Source organism: Protomyctophum parallelum, assembly GCF_964188405.1.
Source record: "Protomyctophum parallelum genome assembly, chromosome: 13".
NCBI classification, from domain to species: domain Eukaryota; kingdom Metazoa; phylum Chordata; class Actinopteri; order Myctophiformes; family Myctophidae; genus Protomyctophum; species Protomyctophum parallelum.
The window spans coordinates 23,113,659-23,135,887 of record NC_139708.1 but is presented as its reverse complement, the minus strand read 5'-3'; the positions used below and the strand labels follow the sequence as shown (position 1 = coordinate 23,135,887).

Sequence of the window (22,229 nt, the reverse complement as noted above, 5' to 3'; positions counted from 1 at the left end):
CCTTGTTATGGATTGCAAACAGCCAGTTTGAACTCATGTTTTAACTCAATTTGTTATTGTCATCATTTGTTTGGGGGAAGCTGACAGCATCCCTGGCGTGCCTCATTGTCAAGTCTGTGTTCTCACAAATAATGCGAGTGTGTGCATAGACATGCAGCGTGTTCCTGCGTGTATAGTCCAGTGGTTCTCAACCATTTTCGTGACCAGGGCCCACTTGAGAAAATCTCAAAAGTGGCTGCGGTCCACACCAGGCCACTTAACACGCGGCCAGGTGGATGTGCCGCGTGTTTGACCCAAGTGTCAGAGCGTGTTTATTTTAATGATCCATCAATCAGTTAAAATATCATGACTGTTTTGTATTTATTAATGTTATAACGTACAATGATTAATAATACAATCTTAGTGCATTTTCAATTATTTTGGGGGCCCAGTCGCAGTATCATCATGGGCCTGCAGTGGGGCCTGGTCCACAGGTTGAGAAACACTGTGTCCAGTCCTTGAGTCTGTCCTTACAGTAGTGTTATGTTACAGACAGGCCCTCGCACTCTTCAGTCTCCAGCAACGATTGTGCAATAAAACTGAAGTCTATATTTTTAAACCTGCCTATGGTCATCTGTTTTGTCCTTCTCTTTGTTTTCTGTCTGTTTTATCTGTGTGTATTGGGGGGGGGGGGGGGGGGTAGGGTATTAAATAACTTTGACAAACTTCTTTCCAATCTAATCGTAAATGGCTTCTGGCTATTCTGTCTTTATTGATTTATCGGAGGGGTTGAATACTTTCGCAAGGCAAAGGTTTGTTTATTTAAATACTTTATTGACTGTCATTTTGCAGAAAAAAGCACAGAGGTACAATTTTATGCACGGGCTGCTAAAAGGATGAACCCAAAGTGCATAAACAACCGTAAAATAAAACTTAGCATTTTCCAATACATAGTACCTGTTATACGACATCCAGCATGAGATCACCAGCTAATCTGACACAATGCCAGCATGATGTCATAGCATGACGTGACATCTCTATCTATACTGATGCAACTGGAGAGAGAAGATAAGCAGATAGATCTACGTATATTCAGTAATTAAGATTATTTTCTTACTAAGATTAGATTGTATAGAAGCTTATTGGTAGCAGAGACTGAAAACGTGTACAGTCATTCATAATCATACCTGCAGTTATTCTTCATACTATTTGTCATTACAGTGTACCCCCTAGGCCTAGGGGGTACACTGCTGTACTGCCTAGGTTTGATCACTGAACTCCTCAGACGCCAAACAGCTTTTAATTCGTTGCCAACCCGGCAGAGATCTTCATGTGATCTTTCGCATCTTGAGATGAATTCTTGCATTTTGTATACATTTTCATCTCACAATGTTGACAAGAGGTCAGGTTTCATGAACAAAAGTTGCAATATTGTTCCAGTTCATCTTTCACGTCTGCACTCTGCAGGCTTTTCAAGCTCAATATGTAGAAGATAAAGAGGGAGGACACCTCCCATTTCCACCTTCATGTCTCACTTCCTCCATCACACGCAGATCTACTTAAAACTAGGCGCTTCTGGGTCCTCATTCCTGTTGGCTGCCGTCCTGCTGACCCTGACTTGAGCCATCAACTCCAACTGCCAGGTAAGCCTACCGCATCCATCTCCTGCACAGTGAAAACCCCTTTAACGAATTTACAATTTAGGCATTTATCAGATGCTCTTAATCCAGAGCGATTTACATAGCAATTTACAGAGAAGCAAGAATAACCCTAAGAGTGTATGGGTCCATTTGGTCACGTACACTCACATTTACATTGGATAGATGAACACTGAACAATTTCACTGTATTTCTCCAGACATTCACCTGCACAATACATTAATCTGAAGAGATTTCATTTAAAATATCACACAGTTTATCCAAAACAGAAAGTCAACAAGGTCTAGAATTGTTTTGCATAATTTCACAAAATTTTGAACTCTTGTCCTGAAGTCACTCTACCTTTACTGTATGTTGAGTTAGTGAAACAAAATGTCTGAGCTTTAGTCTGTAGCAGGCATGTCTTCCACTTTTGACAGTGAGAGTGAGCAACCCAAATTTAGGCCACTGATGCTATAAAGGATTATTGAATTAGGTGCAGGGTGGCCACAGGGGTCTTGTGATGCACATGTCAACAAAAGAACTACGTTTTGGACTCGAACGCATACTTTAGGCGCGGCTCTGGATTTGAGGAAGTCGAGCTGCAAATGGAGGTAAAACTAAAACATATATGAAGTCTTTCGGTCTAATTTTCATGCAATTTGGTGGGCCTGCACTTATTTCAGTCACAGTTCACTGAAATCCCTTCAGATTTTAAGCTTAGGGGTAAGACACATTTGTTTTTCAAAATGTAATTTCAGCTTCGCATCATATATTTTTAGTGTGACAGCGGAATCATTTCATTGTATGCATGTCCATTGACATACAGTAAGAGATCAAAATCATGTGAAACACAAGAACAAAAGAGAACGGTGTGTGGGAAGAAAGCTGAAAACTGTGATACATATGTTGTGGTTTGCTAGTTGCTCCATAGGATGTGGTTTAACTGTTGCTTGGGGTAAAGGTGCATGGTTGTGCATGGTGTATAAGCCTGCTTCGTTATGACACATTTTCACTTGTACTGTAGTCCCATGCAACTTTGTGATACGACACTGGTACAGTATATTGCACACTACCATGCTGCTGTCTTTTAGTCTCTGTATATGCATAAATATCAAGTGATGCACCGAATATGAAACATACCAGTTTCAGACAGACTGGAGGAAGTACGGCACTTGTGAAAGACTCTTCTTCCTCTTTTCTCAGCTTTCCTGTATTGTCTGTTTCCTGCAACTGTGTGTTTGTTACTTGATTTCAACATGATAAATCAGGCAGCTAAACACCCAAATTGTGTGTGTGTGTGTGTGTGTGTGTGTGTGTGTTTCAAATGAGTAATGTCTTATACCTCAGAGTAAAGTTTATAAGCCACAGTTAAGATGGCCTGGCCTGTAAAGAAAGTAGCTCTGTTTATTTTTCTTTGCAACTCACTCAGCAAGAGGGATTTGGATATATTTTGGGTATCAAACATCATTAAAAGTTTTGTGTTACAACCACAAAGACATTAATACCTTCCATTCTTTTCCCCCCTCCTCATTCAGTGCACCATGTCTATAAAGGTTGTGAGGTCCAGTAAGTTCCGCCACGTCTTTGGCCAGGCGGTGAAATATGACCAATGCTACGATGACATCCGTATCTCCCAGATGACATGGGACAGCAACTTCTGCTCGGTGAATCCCAAGTTTGTGGCCATGATCGTGGACGCCAGTGGAGGAGGGGCCTTCATGGTGCTGCCCCTGAGCAAGGTGGGCCTAAGCAAAAGTCATGGGGAATATTTCTGCATCCGGTTATGCTGGGGAAAGTTGGTAGGAAGTCTTACCATGCAGGAACATACTGCATGTAAAAGCCGACTTACATTTCAAGTTTATTGTCACATCACACGTTTACAGGAGTAAAGGAGTGGGAGAAACAAGCTCCCACGCAAAATATAGCTATAAGAAATAAGAATAGAGAAAGAAACAAAGCAAAACAAATGAATATGCAAGATGAGATGGCATGAGAGAGGATATGTTTAGTTTAGTGTCTTTAGTGATGCAGTAAATAGTTTTGTCTGCAAAGCGGTTTCCCACCAATTACATTTGAAATGTGTTGAAGCTGTGAGTCTCCGCCATTTTATCTACTAGATGTGTCAAATTAAGGACATTCTTGTCATAATGCTAAAAGACCATGTTTCAGAGCACAGTTGTATTTTTGTTTGGCTTGCTGGGTGGTATTGCACATTCAGCTGAAAAAGGAAGTTCCATGTGCCATTTCACCACTACACGTCACCCACTCTGATGTTGCGAGTGTTTTTTTGCCATATTAGGAGTGCTTCACTGTCACATCAGTAAGGACAGGATGTGGTGTGAAAGTAGTTGGTTTTTCAGTCACGTATGTGGAGTACTTTGGCTGCTTGCACAAGTTCTTTCTGGTATTTCATTAGCAGGCGGATTACACAGTAAAATCCTGTGTTCATTAATGCTGAGAGTATACAAATGAAATGAGGGTAAAATGTTATACTCTCCCAGAGTTAAATTTACACTGAGGATTTTTAGTATGACTTAATTGATGGTCTTGAGATATACCACCAGAATTCATAAACTATGAAACTTCTCCAGGAATTATCTGTACTTTACAGTGTATGTTTTCTTGGGTCAATGTAACTTTAGTCACTGTTAAGCACTGAATTAATGTTATTCGTGGTATAATTTTAAATGTCATTGAAGGGAAATATGGTAAAGAGAGAACAAATTGTTGAAAAGAATGCACTGCACGCCGGACCCTCTGTCTTGGGATGAATATTGGTGTTGTAAAAGGGTGTTTTTAGGTACCAATAACTCAGTGGTTGTCATTGTTCCCCAGTCAACTAGAGTGTTTAGTGGACCATCTTGTGTGATTAATGGGGGGATGTTCCACTCAGCACTTGGGTCAACGCATCTCCAAGGAGATTGTTATGAGGCAAGCCTCATAGCAAAGGGTATTGGAGATTAAATCGGCACTGGATACAAATATCGTAGTATGACATAATGACATAATATGCTTTAATGCACTCAGAATATTCCAGTACCGATTTGAGCTGACATGCATAAGGACAGAGAAGGATGACAATTAGGGATAAAGATGGCAACCCTGACTGCGCCAGAGGGCCACAGGAGTTGGTCTTTGTGTCTCAAAGTCACAGTTTATTCCTCGCCACTCGAACCAAGTTAACAGGCATTAGGAGTAATTGGGAGGCATACATATACAATTTCAGTATCAGCTGACTATCAAGTTTCCACGTCCTATCTGTGGTAACACATTCATTGATGTTTCCAAATCTCATCCAATTCCCAAATCAGTGGCCCTTTTACCTTACCTCTGAACTAGAGCAAACTAGCCAGTTTGCTATTATGTTTTAGCTCCTAGTCCTTGTCCTATTTAGCCTGAGGTACTGAAGTTGGAAAATGAAGCGTCATGTTTTGAAAAGGATTTGTTTAATAGTTTTTCCTGCTCTCTAATATTTACTGCCTACTGTTTTGTTTCCTTACATTTGTGTTCTTGCTAAACTTTTTACAATATTTCATTGCGGCTTAGTTAAACACTTTGTGTGATAAGTGACCAATGCTATTTAATGTGTAATTACTACTATTACTACCATAAATAATAATAATTACTTTGTTTACCTCTCTCTCTCTCTCTCTCTCTCTCTCTCTCTAGACAGGACGCATTGATATGTCATATCCCACTGTATGTGGCCACACAGGACCTGTTCTAGACATTGAGTTTTGTCCTCACAATGACAACATCATTGCCAGTGGATCGGAGGACTGCAGTGTCATGGTAAGACAATACATCAGTGCAATTGCTTTAATGTTTTCAATAAGGCATTGAGTAACTTTCCTTTGTTATTAGGCAAGTAAATTAAGTGTTTATGTGCTTTTGCTGACGTCTGACAGATTTGGGAGATCCCAGATGGTGGCCTGGTCACATCTATGACAGATCCTGTTGTCAAGCTGGAGGGACACTCCAAGCGTGTGGGCACTCTGAGTTGGCACCCCACTGCCCATAATGTACTCATGAGTGCAGGTAATAAATACACTCATCCATAAAGCATGCCTGCAAACAGGGTTCAATTTTCTTTTAAGATATTTTTGGGGCTTCCTATACCTTTGTCTGCTTTTGATATTGCCCCCTTGGTCAAGCTGGGAGGTGAAGATTGCGTTTTCGCCCTGTCGGTGTGTCTGTCCGTTCATCTGTCCGTCTGTGTGCAGTAGTAAAATAGGCCTGTAGAACATAGTTCAAGTAAAAGTTTACATACAAAGTATATCTCTCTGTTCCCCCCCCTTCCCCCCCCATTTTCTCCTATAAATCGAACCCTGCCTGTAAACACTTTGACTCACAAAAACTGATTACACACAGAGACAGAGACTTGGTAAGTTGGTGCATTTATAGATAGAGATATGTTTTCTTTCATCTCCACTCATTGCATGCTATACTGCCCTCTGCAGGTTGTGACAATGTGCTGATCCTGTGGAACGTGGCCTGCGGTGAGGCAATGATGAGGCTTGACACAGTACACACTGATATAATCTATAGCGCAGTCTGGAACAGGGACGGCTCCAGGATCCTCACCTCATGCAAGGACAAGAAGCTGCGTGTTTTGGACCCGCACAATGGGACAGTCATCGCTGTAGGTTCCTCTAGTATTACTGGTCACACTGACTCACACTAATAATGTTTATATAATACTCAGTACAATACAGGCCCCAAAAGAAGGACATAAGGCCATATTTGCAAATGGCCTGTTTTATGCCCAGCTTTCCTGGGCATGATCAGTGATAAGCTATGGGCTGATCACCCCATAGCGATGATTTGATTGGCTGAGCAAAGTACCTATTGAAGATAAAAGTGAGGGCAGAAAAGTGAAGACGCCAAAAGTGATTGGCCGAAATGACTTTTGTGATGATTTGATTGGTTGAACACGTAATGTGATGTATGATGAATCTGATGTATGACAATAAGAGCGCCCCTCACTTCACACGAGAGTAAAAAAATGTAACACTCGGAAAGTTAATGTCTGCCTTCAAAATGTCATATCTTTAATGCCACAATAACTTTCTTACAGGGCAGAATCTTGAATTCCCCCAGAATCTTAAATTATTTTCTGGAAAGGTTTTGTTAACTGGAAAAGTTTTGTTAAAATCCCATTTTAATGAAAAAAAAAATGTTTTGAGGCCCAATCCTGGCTCACAAGTTGTCACAACTATAGATGTTCCTCACAGAATTAACCTATGTGTCCTCCGTTCTCTAGTACGTACATTTGCACACATCAGTGCTCCTCCCTTCACTGACACCACCTTTCTGTCTTAGGAGAAGGACAAGCCTCATGAGGGATCCAGACCCATCAAGGCATTGTTCGTGTCTGATGGAAAGATCCTCAGTACAGGCTTCAGTCGTATGAGTGAAAGGCAGGTGGCACTCTGGGACCCGGTATGTGTCGAGTTTTATATACATATAACATATACACGTTACACGTAAGACAACAGCTCTTCACTATCACCTGCTTGAAAAACATGGAACTACAAGTTTAGTGTTTAATTTAAGTATTGTTTGATTAATGTGCCAAATAGGTTGCATGATCACAGAATCTGGAGTCTGCAGAGCCAAGACAAAACCCAATGTATAATTTAAAATGGGGCATAACAGTGGGCATGGTTTTCTGGTTCCACTGAAAAATCGGCCATTCATTTTCCCCATATGAGATTTACAAAAATATTATCAATTATTTTAAGCCTAGAATCAAGCCATCCAGGATCCTGGTGATTCATGCCCATAAAACCTTTGATTCTGTGAATAAATAAACGCCAAACAAAGGGTAGCCTATTTATTAAATGTATAGTATAATATAATTAAATATTCAATTATTTATTTTCACAGAATCAAAGAATCAAATCAATAATTGATATAAATATTTTTGTAAATCTCTATGGGAAAAAAATGAATGGCCGATTTTTCAGTGGAACCAGAATACCACACCCACTGCTATGCCTATAGGCATTGATGGCTCGGGCCGCTGTCAGCCTGACAGCGTGTCGCGGGTTCGAATCCCGATCCTGACGACCTTTGCTGCGTGTCACTCCCCATCTATCTCCCCGTTTCCTGTCAGTCTACTGTCCTATGAATAACGGCATGAAAGCCCCAAAACAAATGTTAAGATAGCCATCGATGATACAGTTTATAACTCATTTCATTTCATGTTCAATTCTAAATGTTTTCCTTTCCCTGGATGTGTGTTTCCACAGAACAGATTCGGAGAGCCACTCACCTTGCAGGAACTGGACACCAGTAGCGGTGTCCTCCTCCCATTCTTTGACCCAGATACTGGCGTCGTCTATCTCTGTGGCAAGGTTGGACTTTTAGAGATCTCTCTCTCGCTCTCTCATAGTCTCTTCCTCTATCTCTGGGCATTTCACCCTGCACTTTGCCTCTGACCCATACACACGCATGCATGCATGCACTTTTGCACGCACGCCTTCAATAGATCATGTCCCCAGTTAGACATGCTGTCACCAATAAGCAATAAAGCGCTTTAATATCAACATTTCTACCAAGATTAGGCTTATGTGGCCAGGAACACAGATGCATGCATATGTACAGTACATGCACACGCGTGCACACACACACACACACACACACACACACACACACACACACACACACACACACACACACACACACACACACACACACACACACACACACACTTAAAACATGTCGTTTCTTTATCTCCATTTATAGGGGGATAGCAGTATCCGTTACTTTGAGGTGACAGATGAGGCTCCATATATCCACTACCTCTCCATGTACGGCAGCAAGGAGAGCCAGAAGGGGATCGGATACATGCCGAAGAGGGGACTGGAAGTCAACAAATGTGAAATTGCGAGGTAAAATATTTACAGTTGCAAATTGATAAATGATGAACCCTGCAAATTTTTACTGTGGTGTCAATATATATTTATTTTTTTTATATCAAGATTCTACAAGCTCCACGAGAGGAAATGTGAACCCATTGTCATGACTGTGCCTCGCAAGGTAACTAAACATCTTCTGATCTCACACTGAAGCACACTTTCATAACGTGTTATATATATTGTTCAAAATTGATGCGTCCCAGAAAATAGCTTTGCCCTCACAACTCTGCACTTCGCCCTGTGCGCAGTCTGATCTGTTCCAGGAAGATCTCTACCCAGACACCGTTGGTCCAGAGCCAGCCGTGGAAGCTGACGAGTGGTTTGGCGGCAAGGCGGATGCCCAGCCAATTCTGATCTCATTGAAAGATGGGTTTGCAACAACCACAAAGGCCAAGGAGTTCAAAGTTCACAAAAGTCTCATGAAGACCACAACTGCTTCCATGGGAAGTCAACAAGACAGCTGTGGGGTGAGGATATAAAACTTATGCAAATCTCGGCATACATATTGCAGAGGAACCGAAGGAGTGCAGTACCCAGTGTGAAGTCGGTCGGATCGGCGGTTTTCCAGAACCGTTGATATGCCCATATATAGACAAATCCACGGAGGGGTGCCCTGGGCACAGCCATTACTGAGGTGTACCATTAAGCGCAGCTTTACACCTCAGCACTGATTAGCTACACCTGGCCTACAGGGCACTGCTCCGTGGATTCGTCTCTATACATGGACATGCAACATGCAACTTTTAGCAACCAAGCTTTTTTTTTTTTTTTTTAAGATATTTTTTTGCGGCTTACGCCTTTTATTGATTTTTTGAAGGGACAGACAGTAGGCTGACAGGAAACGGGAGAGAGATGGGGGGATGACATGCAGTAAAGGCCGTGTCGGGTCCGGGAGTCGAACCCGCGGCACACTGCGACTGGATTACCAGTCCGGTGCCCAGACCGTTACGCTACGGCCTGGGCCAAGCAACCAAGCTTAATCTCATCTGCTTAGCCTATAGATATAGAGTTTACATTAAAGGGATAGTTCAGAATTTTTGTATTTAAGTTGTATGAAATAGGCTACTTGCCATTAATATAGTGGTTGCAACTGTATTAATTGATTGCCCGAATCCTGTGGTGGGAGTTCTGCTCTGGTTTTGGTGAATATTAAGTAGTTCCGGTCATTTTGTGGGGGCCACTGGGGCCACGCATTTAAAAGAAATCCACAAAACTAGCATAATTTGTATTGTTAACCTATTTCTAAAATATTAGCGCAACTTTCATTCAACTTCGACCCCTCTATCACATGGAACTATTTTTTGGGTGTAGTGATATTATGGACACAAAAGACATAGTTCCGTGTGATATGTTTAGGATCCATGATAATTGGATGGATGCGGTCATGGTCGAGGGATTCGGCCCTTCCAAGTCTACCTCCCACTCTACTGAGACCAAGATCAGGGTCGTGTTCAGGAGACAGGGGGAGTAGTTTGCTACTTTTTGGAATTGGTTTGTTTGTTTTGAGGGCATTGAACTCCTCAGGAAAACACTCTGTTTGGGCCCTTTGCAGGAGATGCTTCTCTGAGTTTATGTAGTGTTGGGCCATGTTTGAGTTGTGATCTGCTTCCCCATGAAGCATATTGTTTGTTTCCTCTGAGATCATCCCAGCTGCTGTACTTGTTTGGAACAGGGAGGTTTGTGTTGACTTGTCAGACAACATCACTTGATTGATTGATTGATGAAGTATTTATTAACAGTTTGCAGTATTACAGTACATTTCAAGCACAACTTCAATACAAAAACTGTTAACTGTGGACGACACCATAAAGCATTACACTTGTTCACAACACCATTTTCAATTCATCAGAACATTCAGAGACGTACAAATATACACTTCTATATATTCTTCACTGTGCCACAGAACATTGACTTCCTATAGTTCCTACGCTCGGGAAACAGGTTCTGATCCAGAAATGGTTTGTTTGTTTTGATGGCATTTTACTCCTTAGGAAAACACTCTGTTTGCTAGTGTTGGGCCACGTTTGAGTTGTGATTTGCCGCCCCTTGAAGCATATTGTTTGTTTCCTCCATGAGATCATCCCAGCGGCTGTACTGTACTTGTTTGGATCAGGGAGGTTTGTGTTGTCAGACAACATCACTGTGCCACAGAACATTGATTTCCTTAGTTCCGCCACAGGTTCTGAACCAGAAATCTGGATTGGCTAGCCAGCAGTCAGAAGTTATCAAGAGCAATGGAGGGCCTTGATTCCATCTGTGTGGCTGAGAAAGTTCAAGGAGGGTTTTGCCACGTGTTAAATCATCAGCTGAATTACTCTTTGAGTCGACATATCTCCAGCTCTTTGTGTCAGTCAGTGTCTGAATCTCAGCTACTCTTGTGCCAACAATTACCTTGTTCAAACTGGGGCCACAAACCACCAGGAAACAAGGATTCCGAATCAATTATCCAGTTTATTTAGCAGGATAATGATGATGGTTTCATATGATGATTGCCATGGTTCTACAAAGTAAACACGGGGAAATAAACTAGTTATAATATCTTTCTATATAAAACATCAAATCATAAATTATAAATAGACTTCCATAGTCTGGCCTCTAAATACTTTGATAATTGTTACTGCACTAAATAATCTGACGACAGCCTGGTACAATGAGTATTGTTATTGCATAACCGTAGGGGTAACTATGTGCTCCAACGGGCATTACACTAGTTATATAGAAAGCACACTGTTCTCTGATCAGGGTCTCTGTCTCTTTTTTCAAAACCTTTTAAACTTTTTTCACCTTGTCAAATGAAAGAGACAGTTAATTAGACGTCGTCGTTACTATGTTAGTATGACTAAAGTCTCTCTCTGTCTGTTTCTCAGGAGGTCCAGTCTTTGCGGAATGAGGTGAAGCAGCTCAAAGAAACAATAGCAGACCTGACCACGCGTGTGAGCAAGATGGAGAGCAAGCTTTAGAAGTTAGAAACAAACAAATGTGAGTGGAATAAAATGACGTGTAGAGCAGAAAGAACGTTGTGGCTTTCAGTTTTCTGATAGCGCAAAGAGACAAAAGGGAGAGAAAATAAAATACACAAGATTTAATGAAATTTCAGGTACCACTGCCGAATATAAGATTTTGGTTTCGTTTTGCTTGAAGCTTGAATTTGTTTATTTTTTTGTTTTTTCTGATCAATTAGAAAATAATTAAAAATGTTTTAATATATGCTTTTTCATATTTTCAAATAAAGTCTGTATTCTTTTCCAAAACAAATGGAGTCATGTCACTTTACCTATCCTACTGATTTTGGTGACCCCGTGCACAAGACAATTTAAAAATCCAAGCACACCTGCTGATCATGGTGGATTAACCCACACCACTTGACGGACAGAAAACACGAAACATTTATTTTGTATTACATTTGAAGCATTTATTGATCATTGCGCAACACTGACAATTACAAAATACAATGACACTGATGAACAACTGGAAATACTAGTTTTCTTACACATGTTCCCTGAGGCCAACTTAGGTGCCTTTTTAAAAGATTGTTTTTACAGCATTTCTGATTAATTTCATAGTGAAAAGGATAAACTACAAAAAGAAAGAGGGAATGGGATAACATATGACACAACCTGAATGGTTTATGAGGAATACTACTTCTTATCAACCATTCATACAGTAGGAACAAGCTAACCTCAAACAGTCTCTTTTTTTTGAACGAACTTGAACTTGGTCTAAAGGATAAATGTATTTTGGACACAATATGGAAAACCACACAATCCGCTCCCTACTTCCGTTTGGCTTTACAAACCCAAACACCTAACATAATTATTTACAACCACCCCTTTCCGCCTCTATCAACAATACCACCTGCCTTACATCCTACAGTGTCCCCCCCCCCCCCCCCCCCCCCCCCCCCAACCACCCAATCAATCCACATGTCCCCGCTTTTGCATGAATATTATATTACACATAGTTTTTGTTCGCTGGGGCGGGAGCACTGCTGTTGCTGTAGTATTTGGCGGTTCCCCCACCGGACTTGGGCCTGCTGAAGCAGCAGAGAAGGCCTCCAGCCAGGACTAGCAGAGCTCCTCCGGCCCAACCTATGAAAATGCAGGCTCCCAGTTCCTTCTTCTGGGTTGCCATCACTAATGGATTGTTGAAGGCGGAGATGATGTTGTGGGCGGACCAGCTGACCGGGATGATTATCAGGAGGCCTGCTATTATCATGCCTATCCCCGCGACCAGGCTGATCTTGGCCTTGGCGTCTTCGTTTTCCACGCAGGTGGTGAAATCGGCGCCGGCAAAGAGAATGAGGAGCGTGAGGCCGGTGATCATTAGGCTGATGATGAGCATGGCCCGAGCAGCCTGCAGGTCAGACGCGAGCACCAGCAGGGAGTCGTAGGACTTGCACTGCTGCTGGCCAGTACTCTGTACCACACAGGTCATCCAGAGGCCCTCATTAGTGCTCTGTGGAGTAAGAGAGAATAAGAGAGAGAGATTGTATAGGTGTTCTTGGAATTCGGATGTTTTTATGTTTTTTTATAGTGACTGTTCTGATGGTACATTGACCATATTCATGTGCACACTGACCCCTGCCCCGAGTATGACATGAGACAAAATGACACATTTTGGCCAACTGTGTTCATATGGTCAATTGTCCTGTTTTGATTACCTGCGCAGTGACAATGTTGGATCCCACAAATGAGGAAACCTTCCATTTTGGAACCGCACAGCACACAATGCCCCCAACGAGACCAATGATCCCAAGGGCCACACAGACGATTTGTATGCCCGAAGATCCCATTCTAGGAAGAACAGAGAGAAAGAAAGAAAACGTTAGAGACACCAGATAATTAATCATGAGTATATGACTTATAATAAATTTACATTAATTCAAGATTATAGGATGGTCTGCGTTGAAATGGAACAGTATGTCCTACTCGGGGTGTGAAACCCCACCTGAGTGAGCTGACAAATGTCTGTAACTTAGTCAATACTTTATACTAGAAACACATTCAAGTTATGTTTGAGTTCAGTCAAAATTATTTAAAACAGTGGATTTCAGAGTTATATTTCTTCTTTCTTCTCATTTTAACATATCATTATTCATTAAGCAACTGAGTGTGAAGGCACAGTGTATATGTGTAATCTCATAACTGTGTCACGCACCATTTTGTAACTGAACAAACAACAAACCCTAACCCCACACACACACATGTCCTGACAGGCCTCTACAGTATAGCGTGTAGCTCTGTGACTATGATTAAAAACAGGGTCTCAGAAACAGCCACAGGGCTTTCCTCAAGTCCTGACAGGCCCTGCTGCCACCCTCATTCTGCTGCTACCGCTGCTCTGTGCAACACAGCCACGCCTGCTACATGGAAACATCTCCCTCACATTCTCTATCTTCCTGTCCATTGTGGAATCACCACTAGGGTCCGATTTGGGGGATATACATGCATTTCTATTTAGGGAAATGTGAACTGTCTCATATTTTATTGTTAATATTAATTAATTGCTAATATCACAATCGCCATTAAAGCTTTTTTTGTATGTATGTTAAGTGCATTAACCTCGGCATAACAATTTTGGGGGGATTTCTCTAAATATATCAACAGTTCACAACGTATCGGGATGTGAAGAAAATACCCCTGCATACAGATTATCAGAATAATGCAGGCCTCACCCATCTCAAAATGTTAACATATCTAATCTCATCTAATCTTATTTGATAGAGTACACCCACAGAAAAAGGCCATGTTTCATTCTTCTGCTGAGAAACCACTCTGTCCTGTGTAAAGATTTTAGTTTTTTGTTATCTCTATTAAAATAAAATAAATCTTTGAATAAAAAAGAAAAGTCAAATAACAGAGTTTCACTAAATATCAAATAAATGCATTTCTGATTTGTTTACATTGAGCGCCAGATAACTTATGGGATTTACATTAAATACAATACAAAAACACATTTGCGCCTGTACCTAAAGAAGCCTTTCAGGTGACGTGCATTGTGTGCATCGATGTAGTTCTTTGCAGCTTTGTTTTTGTCCTTTGATTTTTTTGGGACATTAATTTGCACCCTAATGAATTAGATTTTTAGGCATTTATTAGTGGCTCCCTTTTCTTGTTTGTTCAATAAAACTAAAGATTGAAAATCATACACACTGACTGCATAGTGCATACACAGAAAAGGAGAACAGAAAATGGAGAACAGAAAAGAACATTCAAACTACTCCCCTCATCTTCTGCAACAATACAGAATATTGCCTCTTTTCCAAACCCCAAGTTTTTAGTACGTTAAATGAAATCAAATTGAAATACCGTATAAAAGAATGCATACCTTTTGTGTTGTGTCTTCTTGTCTTTGACAGCAGAAAAAAAGTCCTGTTCTCTTGCTGTGATAGTTTGTTCTGAGTCTGTGAAATATGATGGGGTTATTTGTAGAGGAATGTGGGGTGTAGGGTGGGGTTGGAGGTAGGGAGGTGGGAGGTACCTGAAGACCAGCATGGACTTGTCTGATAGTATCATTCCCTCTCTTTTTCCAACCCTGATTCAGGTCTCCATTCAATTGAAGACATGTGGAGGTACTCCTCAGACAGTTTTGTGTATGCAAACACTTTTTGTTACAGTATGAGCTTACTTTAGCATGTTTTCATGACTGGAAAAAAAAACAATTGCCCTGTAGAACTCTATCTTGATTTATCACAATTACATTAATATGACAGAATGCCTGCTTCTGAATGAAGACTCTGTTCACCCAACCATCCGCTCCATGGACGGCAGTGACATCAAAGAAACTGAGGATTTCAAATATCTTGGATCATACGTAGTCAGTAGCAGAAAGGACTTCCTGACAAGGAAAGGACAGGCCTGGAGTGCTTGTAATAAGCTACATCTTATATGGCAGTCAGACATCTCAAGAGCTACCAAGATCAACCTGTTCAAAGCCTGTGTGGAAAGTATCCTTCTCTATGGTGCCGAAACATGGACAATGAATAAGGAGTTTCGGGATCGTCTTGACGGAACATACACAAGACTCCTCATGCGTGTCCAGAACCTCTCATGGAAGGACCATCAACACAAAAGCTCAGATTTAGTTGTGGTGGCAGAAAGAAGACTCCGCTTTGCTGGACACTGCCACAGAGCAAAAGACCAGGTCATTTCGGATAATCTTCTGTGGAGACTACCCTGCCCATCAAGAGGAACACGACCTCTCACTTATCCAGATGTTCTGAGTAGGGACACAGGACTGACTGTGAATGAACTTGGTGTGGCAATGAGCAACAGAGACCAGTGGAAGCAGCTTGTGTCGCAGATCTCGAGGGCACTCGAAGGATGATGATGATAATATGTAATTGCATGTTTTCAAAATTATTGGTCCATGACTGAAACAAAAACAAACATTTTATTGCCCTATAGAACTCTATCTTGATTTACCACAATTATATTAATATGTAATTGTGTCTGGACCCCTCCAGGCTATGGAAAAACCTCCCCAAAAAGCTAAAATACTGTAGTTGTGACAACAATGAAAACAATGAGTCACTTGGATTTCTTGGATTTAAATGCCGAACAAATAAGTCATGCCCAGTATTCCACATCTCTGCATACGATGGCCTCTCCTCTCTGTCGAAACTATGGGTGACGTATGTCAGCAGACTAATTTAGGAGACTGAGTGGGCTGAACATTTACGTAATAGTGATCTGAGTGTCATGGATTTGTGGATCATGGGAAAGAGGGATAGGGAAATGATTGTTGTGAAACAACACAAAGCTGTTGCAAAGTATCATCATAGCCTATGATGATTGAAATTGAGATACAATATCTCGTTTTCGAGAGGGTACTCCTCACGTATACAGTTATACAGTCAATATAGTCTCTATAGTACTGTACACACGCACATACGCACGCACACAGACACGCAGACACACTCACGCACACACGCACGCACGCACGCACACACACACACACACACACACACACACACACACACACACACACACGCACGCACGCACACACACACACACACACACACACACACACACACACACACACACACACACACACACACACACACACACACACAATTTACAATTTACAATTTACAATTTACAATTTAGGCATTTAGCAGACGCTCTTAATCCAGAGCGACTTACATTTAAGCAAGAACAAAAGCATGGGAATACATCACATAAAAGCATTTATCATGAAACATGCGTAAGCTAAGAAAGTAACAGTGGAATATCTATATAATGAAACTATACATACATATAATGAAACTATACATACACTATACATATAATACTATATATACATATAAACTATACATATTTACTACTATGCTATACATATGTACTATGGCGTGCTATGACTAAATACAATACAATTATAGTGCTGTCTACATAACATGCTATAAGTCTGTATCAAATGCTATCTAAGGCAACATAAATGCTATCTAAGGGGGTAGGGTAAGTGCTATGGGCCATGATGGAGTCTGAAAAGGTGGGTTTTCAGGCTACGGCGGAAGATTGGGAGTGATGCTGCAGTTCTGACTGCAATGGGAAGTGCATTCCACAGTTTTGGAGCCAGAAGGGAGAAGAGTTTGGGACGTGTGGAGCGTTGTCCCGGCGTTTTTAGTGAGGGTACTTCCAGCTTCCCTGCGTTGGCTGATCTGAGTGCGCGGGAGGGTTTGTAGGGTTCAATCATACTTGTAAGATATGGGGGAGCCATACCTTTGGTTGCTTTGAATGCCAGCATCAGAGTTTTGTATTCTGTGCGGGCAGCGACCGGGAGCCAGTGGAGGGAGCGGAGCAGGGGGGAGACATGTGAGAATTTTGGCTGGTTGAAGACCAAGCGAGCTGCTGCATTTTGGATCAGCTGGAGAGGCTTAAGTGCACATGCTGGTAGGCCAGTAAGGAGGGAGTTACAGTAGTCGAGTTTTGACAAGACTGTTGTCTGGATTAGGAGCTGGGCTGATTCCTGGGTGAGGAACGGTCTAATTCGTCGTATGTTATAGAGTGTGAACCCACACACACACACACACACACACACACACACACACACACACACACCAGAGGAGGATCAGACCACTTCACCCTTCTTGAGATTCTATTTCCCTTTTCTGTGGAATTTCTTAACCTCAGACTGGCTGTAAAGTCAAGCCCTACAGTAATTTCAATATGAGTATTTATTGATTGGCCAGACTAGCAATATATAGGCAAGTAAATCTATGAAAAAAAAGCACCTTACCCCAAAAAATTTGTAACAAAAGGTTTCTCAACAGTTTTTTGTAGTATTAGGTGTCCCTAATAACATACTAAAAGTTTACCAAAGTTTGACCACCCGAAAGGTGTTATTTTCAAGATGGCGTCCAAGATGGCCTAAAAACCATTAAAATAGCCTAACTCCTTCATTATTCATCATAGACAAGTACCTTTTGTGTCTAAACCTATGTTTTTGGGGTCTAGGAGTCCATTGAACTTGTCCAAATTGCAGAGATACAATTAGATAATTGTGAATCCAATATTGTGTTTGTGACTCTGTTAAAACCCTCTGAAATAGTCACCAGTTTCAAGTTAACTAAACTAAATATTTAATAAATGTCTGAATATTTATATATTTTTTGGAATAAGGTTTCAAGATATCCTCAAAACACAACAAAACTAATAGTCACAATTTTCAGTAATTCAGAAGGTTGTGGCAGAGAATATTGTCAGTTGATAGATAATGGCATACATGATTGCAATATTTAAACATTTTGGATAGCTCGTGGATACAATTTGGCTCAAACTACTGTAAATAATTCATCATTATACACCCCACCCAAAACTAATTTCTTGCATTATAGAGCGTCACAGTCCCGCCCCCTTTCATGACGACGCCAGGCCCAGGAAATAATTCCCAATGCATTTTTCCCATAGACATTTCGAAACGTATTTATTTAAAGACCTTATAAGCGTCGTACAAAGCCAACTCTTGTCGTGACAAATCATGACAACAAACACAATATTTTGGACCAAATAAATAATTACAAAGAAGAAAAACAACAAGTGTTGTAACCTGCCGTTTTTTTCTACTTTCTAATTCTTTGTTTGGCCCAAAACATTGTGTTTATTCTTATTGTCATGATTTGTCACAAGAGTTGGCTTTGTCCGCAGCGTAACCGTCTTTAAATAAATACTTTTTGAAAAGTCTATGAGGAAAATGAACGGTGATTTATTTTCCGGGTCTCTTGAGGGGGCGGGACTGCAACGCTCTATTTACTCTTAGTGCAGAGTAGTCAGAACCTCTCTACCGGGTGCAGAGGGGCCTATGATAGGTTGGGTTGGGTGAGAAAGTAAAGGGGGTCCGGTCTAGAGTTTAGTGGGCCTAGGGTTCCCCTCAGGTGGGTACAGGGGAGTATGGGGAGTGGGGGTCACTGGATTTCTCCCTGGGGACTTGGAGCACAGAAGAGCAAAGTTAAGAAGACCCTCATGGTCTTCTCCTCTCTGCATGTCTGAGGTGGCTCATACAGTACATGTCCCATTAAAGCTATGGGGCACTTGAGAGATTGTGGCTTGTCTGTCCCTGTGGTGGTAGTTCTAAGACCTCCATGTTGTGCATTGCAATAGCCACATTCCAATATTCAAGTATACATTCCGCATGTCCAGGAGGGGGGAATAGACCTGCATCGTTTTGAAGTAACAGCAATCATGACATGTCACACAGTTGGATTGTTGGACAATTCCGGAGCTCCGAGGATTGTCATGTAGAGGAGGAGAAATGATACGCCTCATTCTCAACCCCTCCAAAAGCAAATTAGCATTTGGGATTCAAACGATTTCTAAGTCATGGCATGCTGGAGAACGGAGTGTGGAGGAGGTAGAAACTAAGGAATTGGCGTTTAGCTTAGACTGGGAGGAGTGTTCCTACGTATGTCGCCTGGCTCACTAGTCCCACTGGTCCCATGTGGACCATGCTGGCTCTTACTCCCGAGATAGGACCTCTTGAGTTAGCATAGGTAGTGAGGACAGTCTCCACTGATGGTGGTTATAAGACCTCCACATGTTGCAAGACTGTAAGGCAGACAGTCGTTTTCCTAAATGTATGTATGCTGGTCCGAAATGGACCTCCTGCTGGCTTTGAGCTAGGCGCTTAGAGTGGGCATAGGTATACAGGAGCGTGAGACCCACATAGTGGTGGTTATAAGACCTCCACGTGGTGCATGATTGTTTGTCAGGCAGACAGGGGTTTCCCTATGTCGGACTGGCTCACAGGAGAGTCGGCGTCTGGTTGGTGGCTGACCATTAATATTACTGGGGCCCTCAGTGACTGATCATTATGGCGCAGAATGTCCTCTCCCCTCTCTAGAACAGCTAGTACAAAAATGCAAAAATCACGAAACGAGGGGCGCCCACTGTACTTATATCGGCCACATGTCATCCTACATTGTCATTTAGTACCCTAAACAAACATTAAAGTCCATAGTCTTGGCTGCCACATGACTTTAAAAGACATGCATTGGAGGGCCTAGCACCCCTCAAACATGCAGTCTGACCATTAGGTCTATGCAGAGAAAAATGCTTGTTTGTTGGATAGCAGCAGGGACACAGTGTGGAGGGAGGTTAGATTGGGATTCTATGGGGAGACCGAGACTGGAGCCCAGGGTTCAAGGTTATTGCCAGCAGTACCAAACACAAAGTAAATGTGAAATTAATTTTACACACACAACTACTACAGTCTCGGGAATAAAAAGATGTCTGTGACAAGCATAACTGAACCCTATATCCGTGCGACACTCCACCACCTGCCTATATACCAAGATACATGTGTGATAGCTCTGTACTGACTTACACAACCTCTCTAGTCTCTAGGCCCATGAGGGGCCATTTCTCTCGAATCTCTCCACTGTATCCCCACTGAGGAGTCCATCTTCCCCATAGACCAGACAAGTGGCCATTTGGTTCTACTGACTGAGTGTGTTTGGTGCAAAGACACTCAGCGTTGTGAGCTTTTATAGATTGCCTATTTTCACAATGTTTGTCCCGGCCCACAGTTTGGGAACCACTACCCTATAGGGGACTTATTTTTATTATTGCCAGACACCTTTACAAACAAAATAGTGCAGACATTCTCTGTAAATGTATTCCATGATTTGTGTAATATTCCCATGCAGTCTATCACTTGGCAGCCATGCTTTTACAAATGTCACATGACAGCACCACCCAGTAATAATGAATATATTCCTTATTGTTATGGTATCAAAATAAATCTCCTGAAAGCTTCAACAGAATGTGAATTGTGTATAGGTGATTAATTCACCAATCCTGGGCAGTACGGCATTATAGAAATGGGAAATGTCCTATTACACTGTTATAAACTTATACACAATTGCTTTAATATCATTGTACTTTTATATATAATTTATATATGCTAATTGGATTCCTAGAGATAACCAAAACATTGGGTTAGACACCAAAATTATTTTTCTAGGATGAATAATGGAGGAGTAATGGTATTTTAAGAACTGGCGGCGGCCATCTTGAAAAGAACACCTTTCGGGTGGTCAAGTATGTTTTAGTATGTTATGTTTTAGTATGTTATTAAGGACACCTAATACTACAAAAAAAGTTGAGAAACCTTTTGTTAAAAATGTTTTGGGGTCAAACCATATTCTTACCCGCCTAATAATACAACATAACTTCTAAAGCTGCTTCTATAAAATGAAGCATGGATTGACACACATTCGGTAAAGGTAACTTTGGGGAAACATATTGGTATGGCGCTGTGCCATGCTTGAAATAAATCACGCCATGCTTAGCTGCAAAAAGAAAAAGGGGGGCTAGTATAAATCATGGTGTGTGTGATATGAAATGTCCAGTACCTCCCCAGTGCCACCCCAGTGTCTGCAGAGTGCCTCCCCAGTGTCCCCCAGTGCCTCCCCATGCATTTCCTACCCAGTGCCCCCCCCCCCCCCCCCAGTGCCTCCCCAGTATCTCCAATAGCAATACAAGAGCAATAATACAAATTAATCTTAATTTATGAATCAATCAATTAATCAACATTTTCGGCACGCATGACCTTCTGGCCGCACGCCAGAAGGTCCCCCCGTGCCCAGCACCATGCCAAAGCTTTTTCCTGCAGGAAGCACTGATGTGGTGTACGTGCGCTGCGCGCGCCATGTTTTTTATTTATTTTACACCAACTTTTATCGCCGTCTAGGACAGGGGTAGATCGATGCAAATGTGGGGGGTTCGCCACATTGTTTGAAAATTGGTCTGAAATTTTTCAGTCTTGGGATTTTTTTGGCTTTAACCTCTGCATACAGCATTAAACACTTTCTAGGCAGGGTTGCAGATAAGCAAACTGCTTACGTTTTTAAACGTTAACATCCCTGTGTCAAAAACTGCATACGGCTACACCAATGTGTACCACGTGATTGATTTATATTGCATCCCAACAGCTCAATGATTCCAACGTGCAAGGCTGTCAGCCTGTCACATGGTATAAGTAACTGATCGACAATGCATCATATAGGTAGACCCTCTTGTAAACAAGTGTAATGCTTTATGGTGTCGTCCACTCACAGTTAACAGTTTTTGTATTGAGTTGTGCTTGAAATGTACTCTTACGGCACTTACTTCAATCAATCAATCAATCAATCAATCAATCAATCAATCAATCAATCAATCAATCAATCAATCAATCAATCAATCAATCA

The 22,229-nt window shown here is 41.6% G+C and overlaps 2 protein-coding genes across 3 annotated transcripts; one reads left to right on the top strand and one right to left on the bottom strand.

Annotated features, from left to right (window-relative positions):
• Positions 1–1,527: 1,527 nt before the first annotated feature.
• Positions 1,528–11,797, top strand: coro1a (coronin, actin binding protein, 1A). Of its 2 annotated transcripts, none has more exons than XM_083780239.1 (11): positions 1,528–1,622; positions 3,155–3,358; positions 5,289–5,411; positions 5,528–5,657; positions 6,080–6,261; positions 6,942–7,061; positions 7,874–7,978; positions 8,370–8,515; positions 8,606–8,663; positions 8,791–9,009; positions 11,410–11,797. In XM_083780239.1, the coding sequence occupies exons 2-11, from the start codon at positions 3,161–3,163 to the stop codon at positions 11,500–11,502; spliced, it is 1,374 nt and encodes a 457-aa protein (XP_083636365.1). In that variant the 5' UTR covers positions 1,528–1,622; positions 3,155–3,160; the 3' UTR covers positions 11,503–11,797. The 2 variants fall into 2 exon arrangements, with proteins under 2 accessions (XP_083636365.1, XP_083636364.1); XM_083780238.1 differs by lacking the exon at positions 1,528–1,622 and adding an exon at positions 2,213–2,230.
• A 650-nt stretch (positions 11,798–12,447) lies between these two features.
• Positions 12,448–14,963, bottom strand: cldni (claudin i). The gene is made up of 3 exons (XM_083780881.1): positions 14,870–14,963; positions 13,203–13,335; positions 12,448–12,997 (listed from the first exon to the last, which is right to left on the bottom strand). The coding sequence occupies exons 2-3, from the start codon at positions 13,332–13,334 to the stop codon at positions 12,494–12,496; spliced, it is 636 nt and encodes a 211-aa protein (XP_083637007.1). The 5' UTR covers position 13,335; positions 14,870–14,963; the 3' UTR covers positions 12,448–12,493.
• Positions 14,964–22,229: the final 7,266 nt, after the last annotated feature.

Bases quoted from the DNA above. Each gene is read 5' to 3' on its own strand.
- coro1a (XM_083780238.1), top strand. The intron at 3,359-5,288 runs GTGGGCCTAAGC...CTCTCTCTCTAG, and splicing joins TGGTGCTGCCCCTGAGCAAG to ACAGGACGCATTGATATGTC. The intron at 5,412-5,527 runs GTAAGACAATAC...GACGTCTGACAG, and splicing joins CGGAGGACTGCAGTGTCATG to ATTTGGGAGATCCCAGATGG.
- cldni (XM_083780881.1), bottom strand. From the start codon at position 13,334: ATGGGATCTTCGGGCATACAAATCGTCTGTGTGGCCCTTGGGATCATT. The intron at 12,998-13,202 runs GTAATCAAAACA...CTTACTCCACAG, and splicing joins CCAACATTGTCACTGCGCAG to AGCACTAATGAGGGCCTCTG.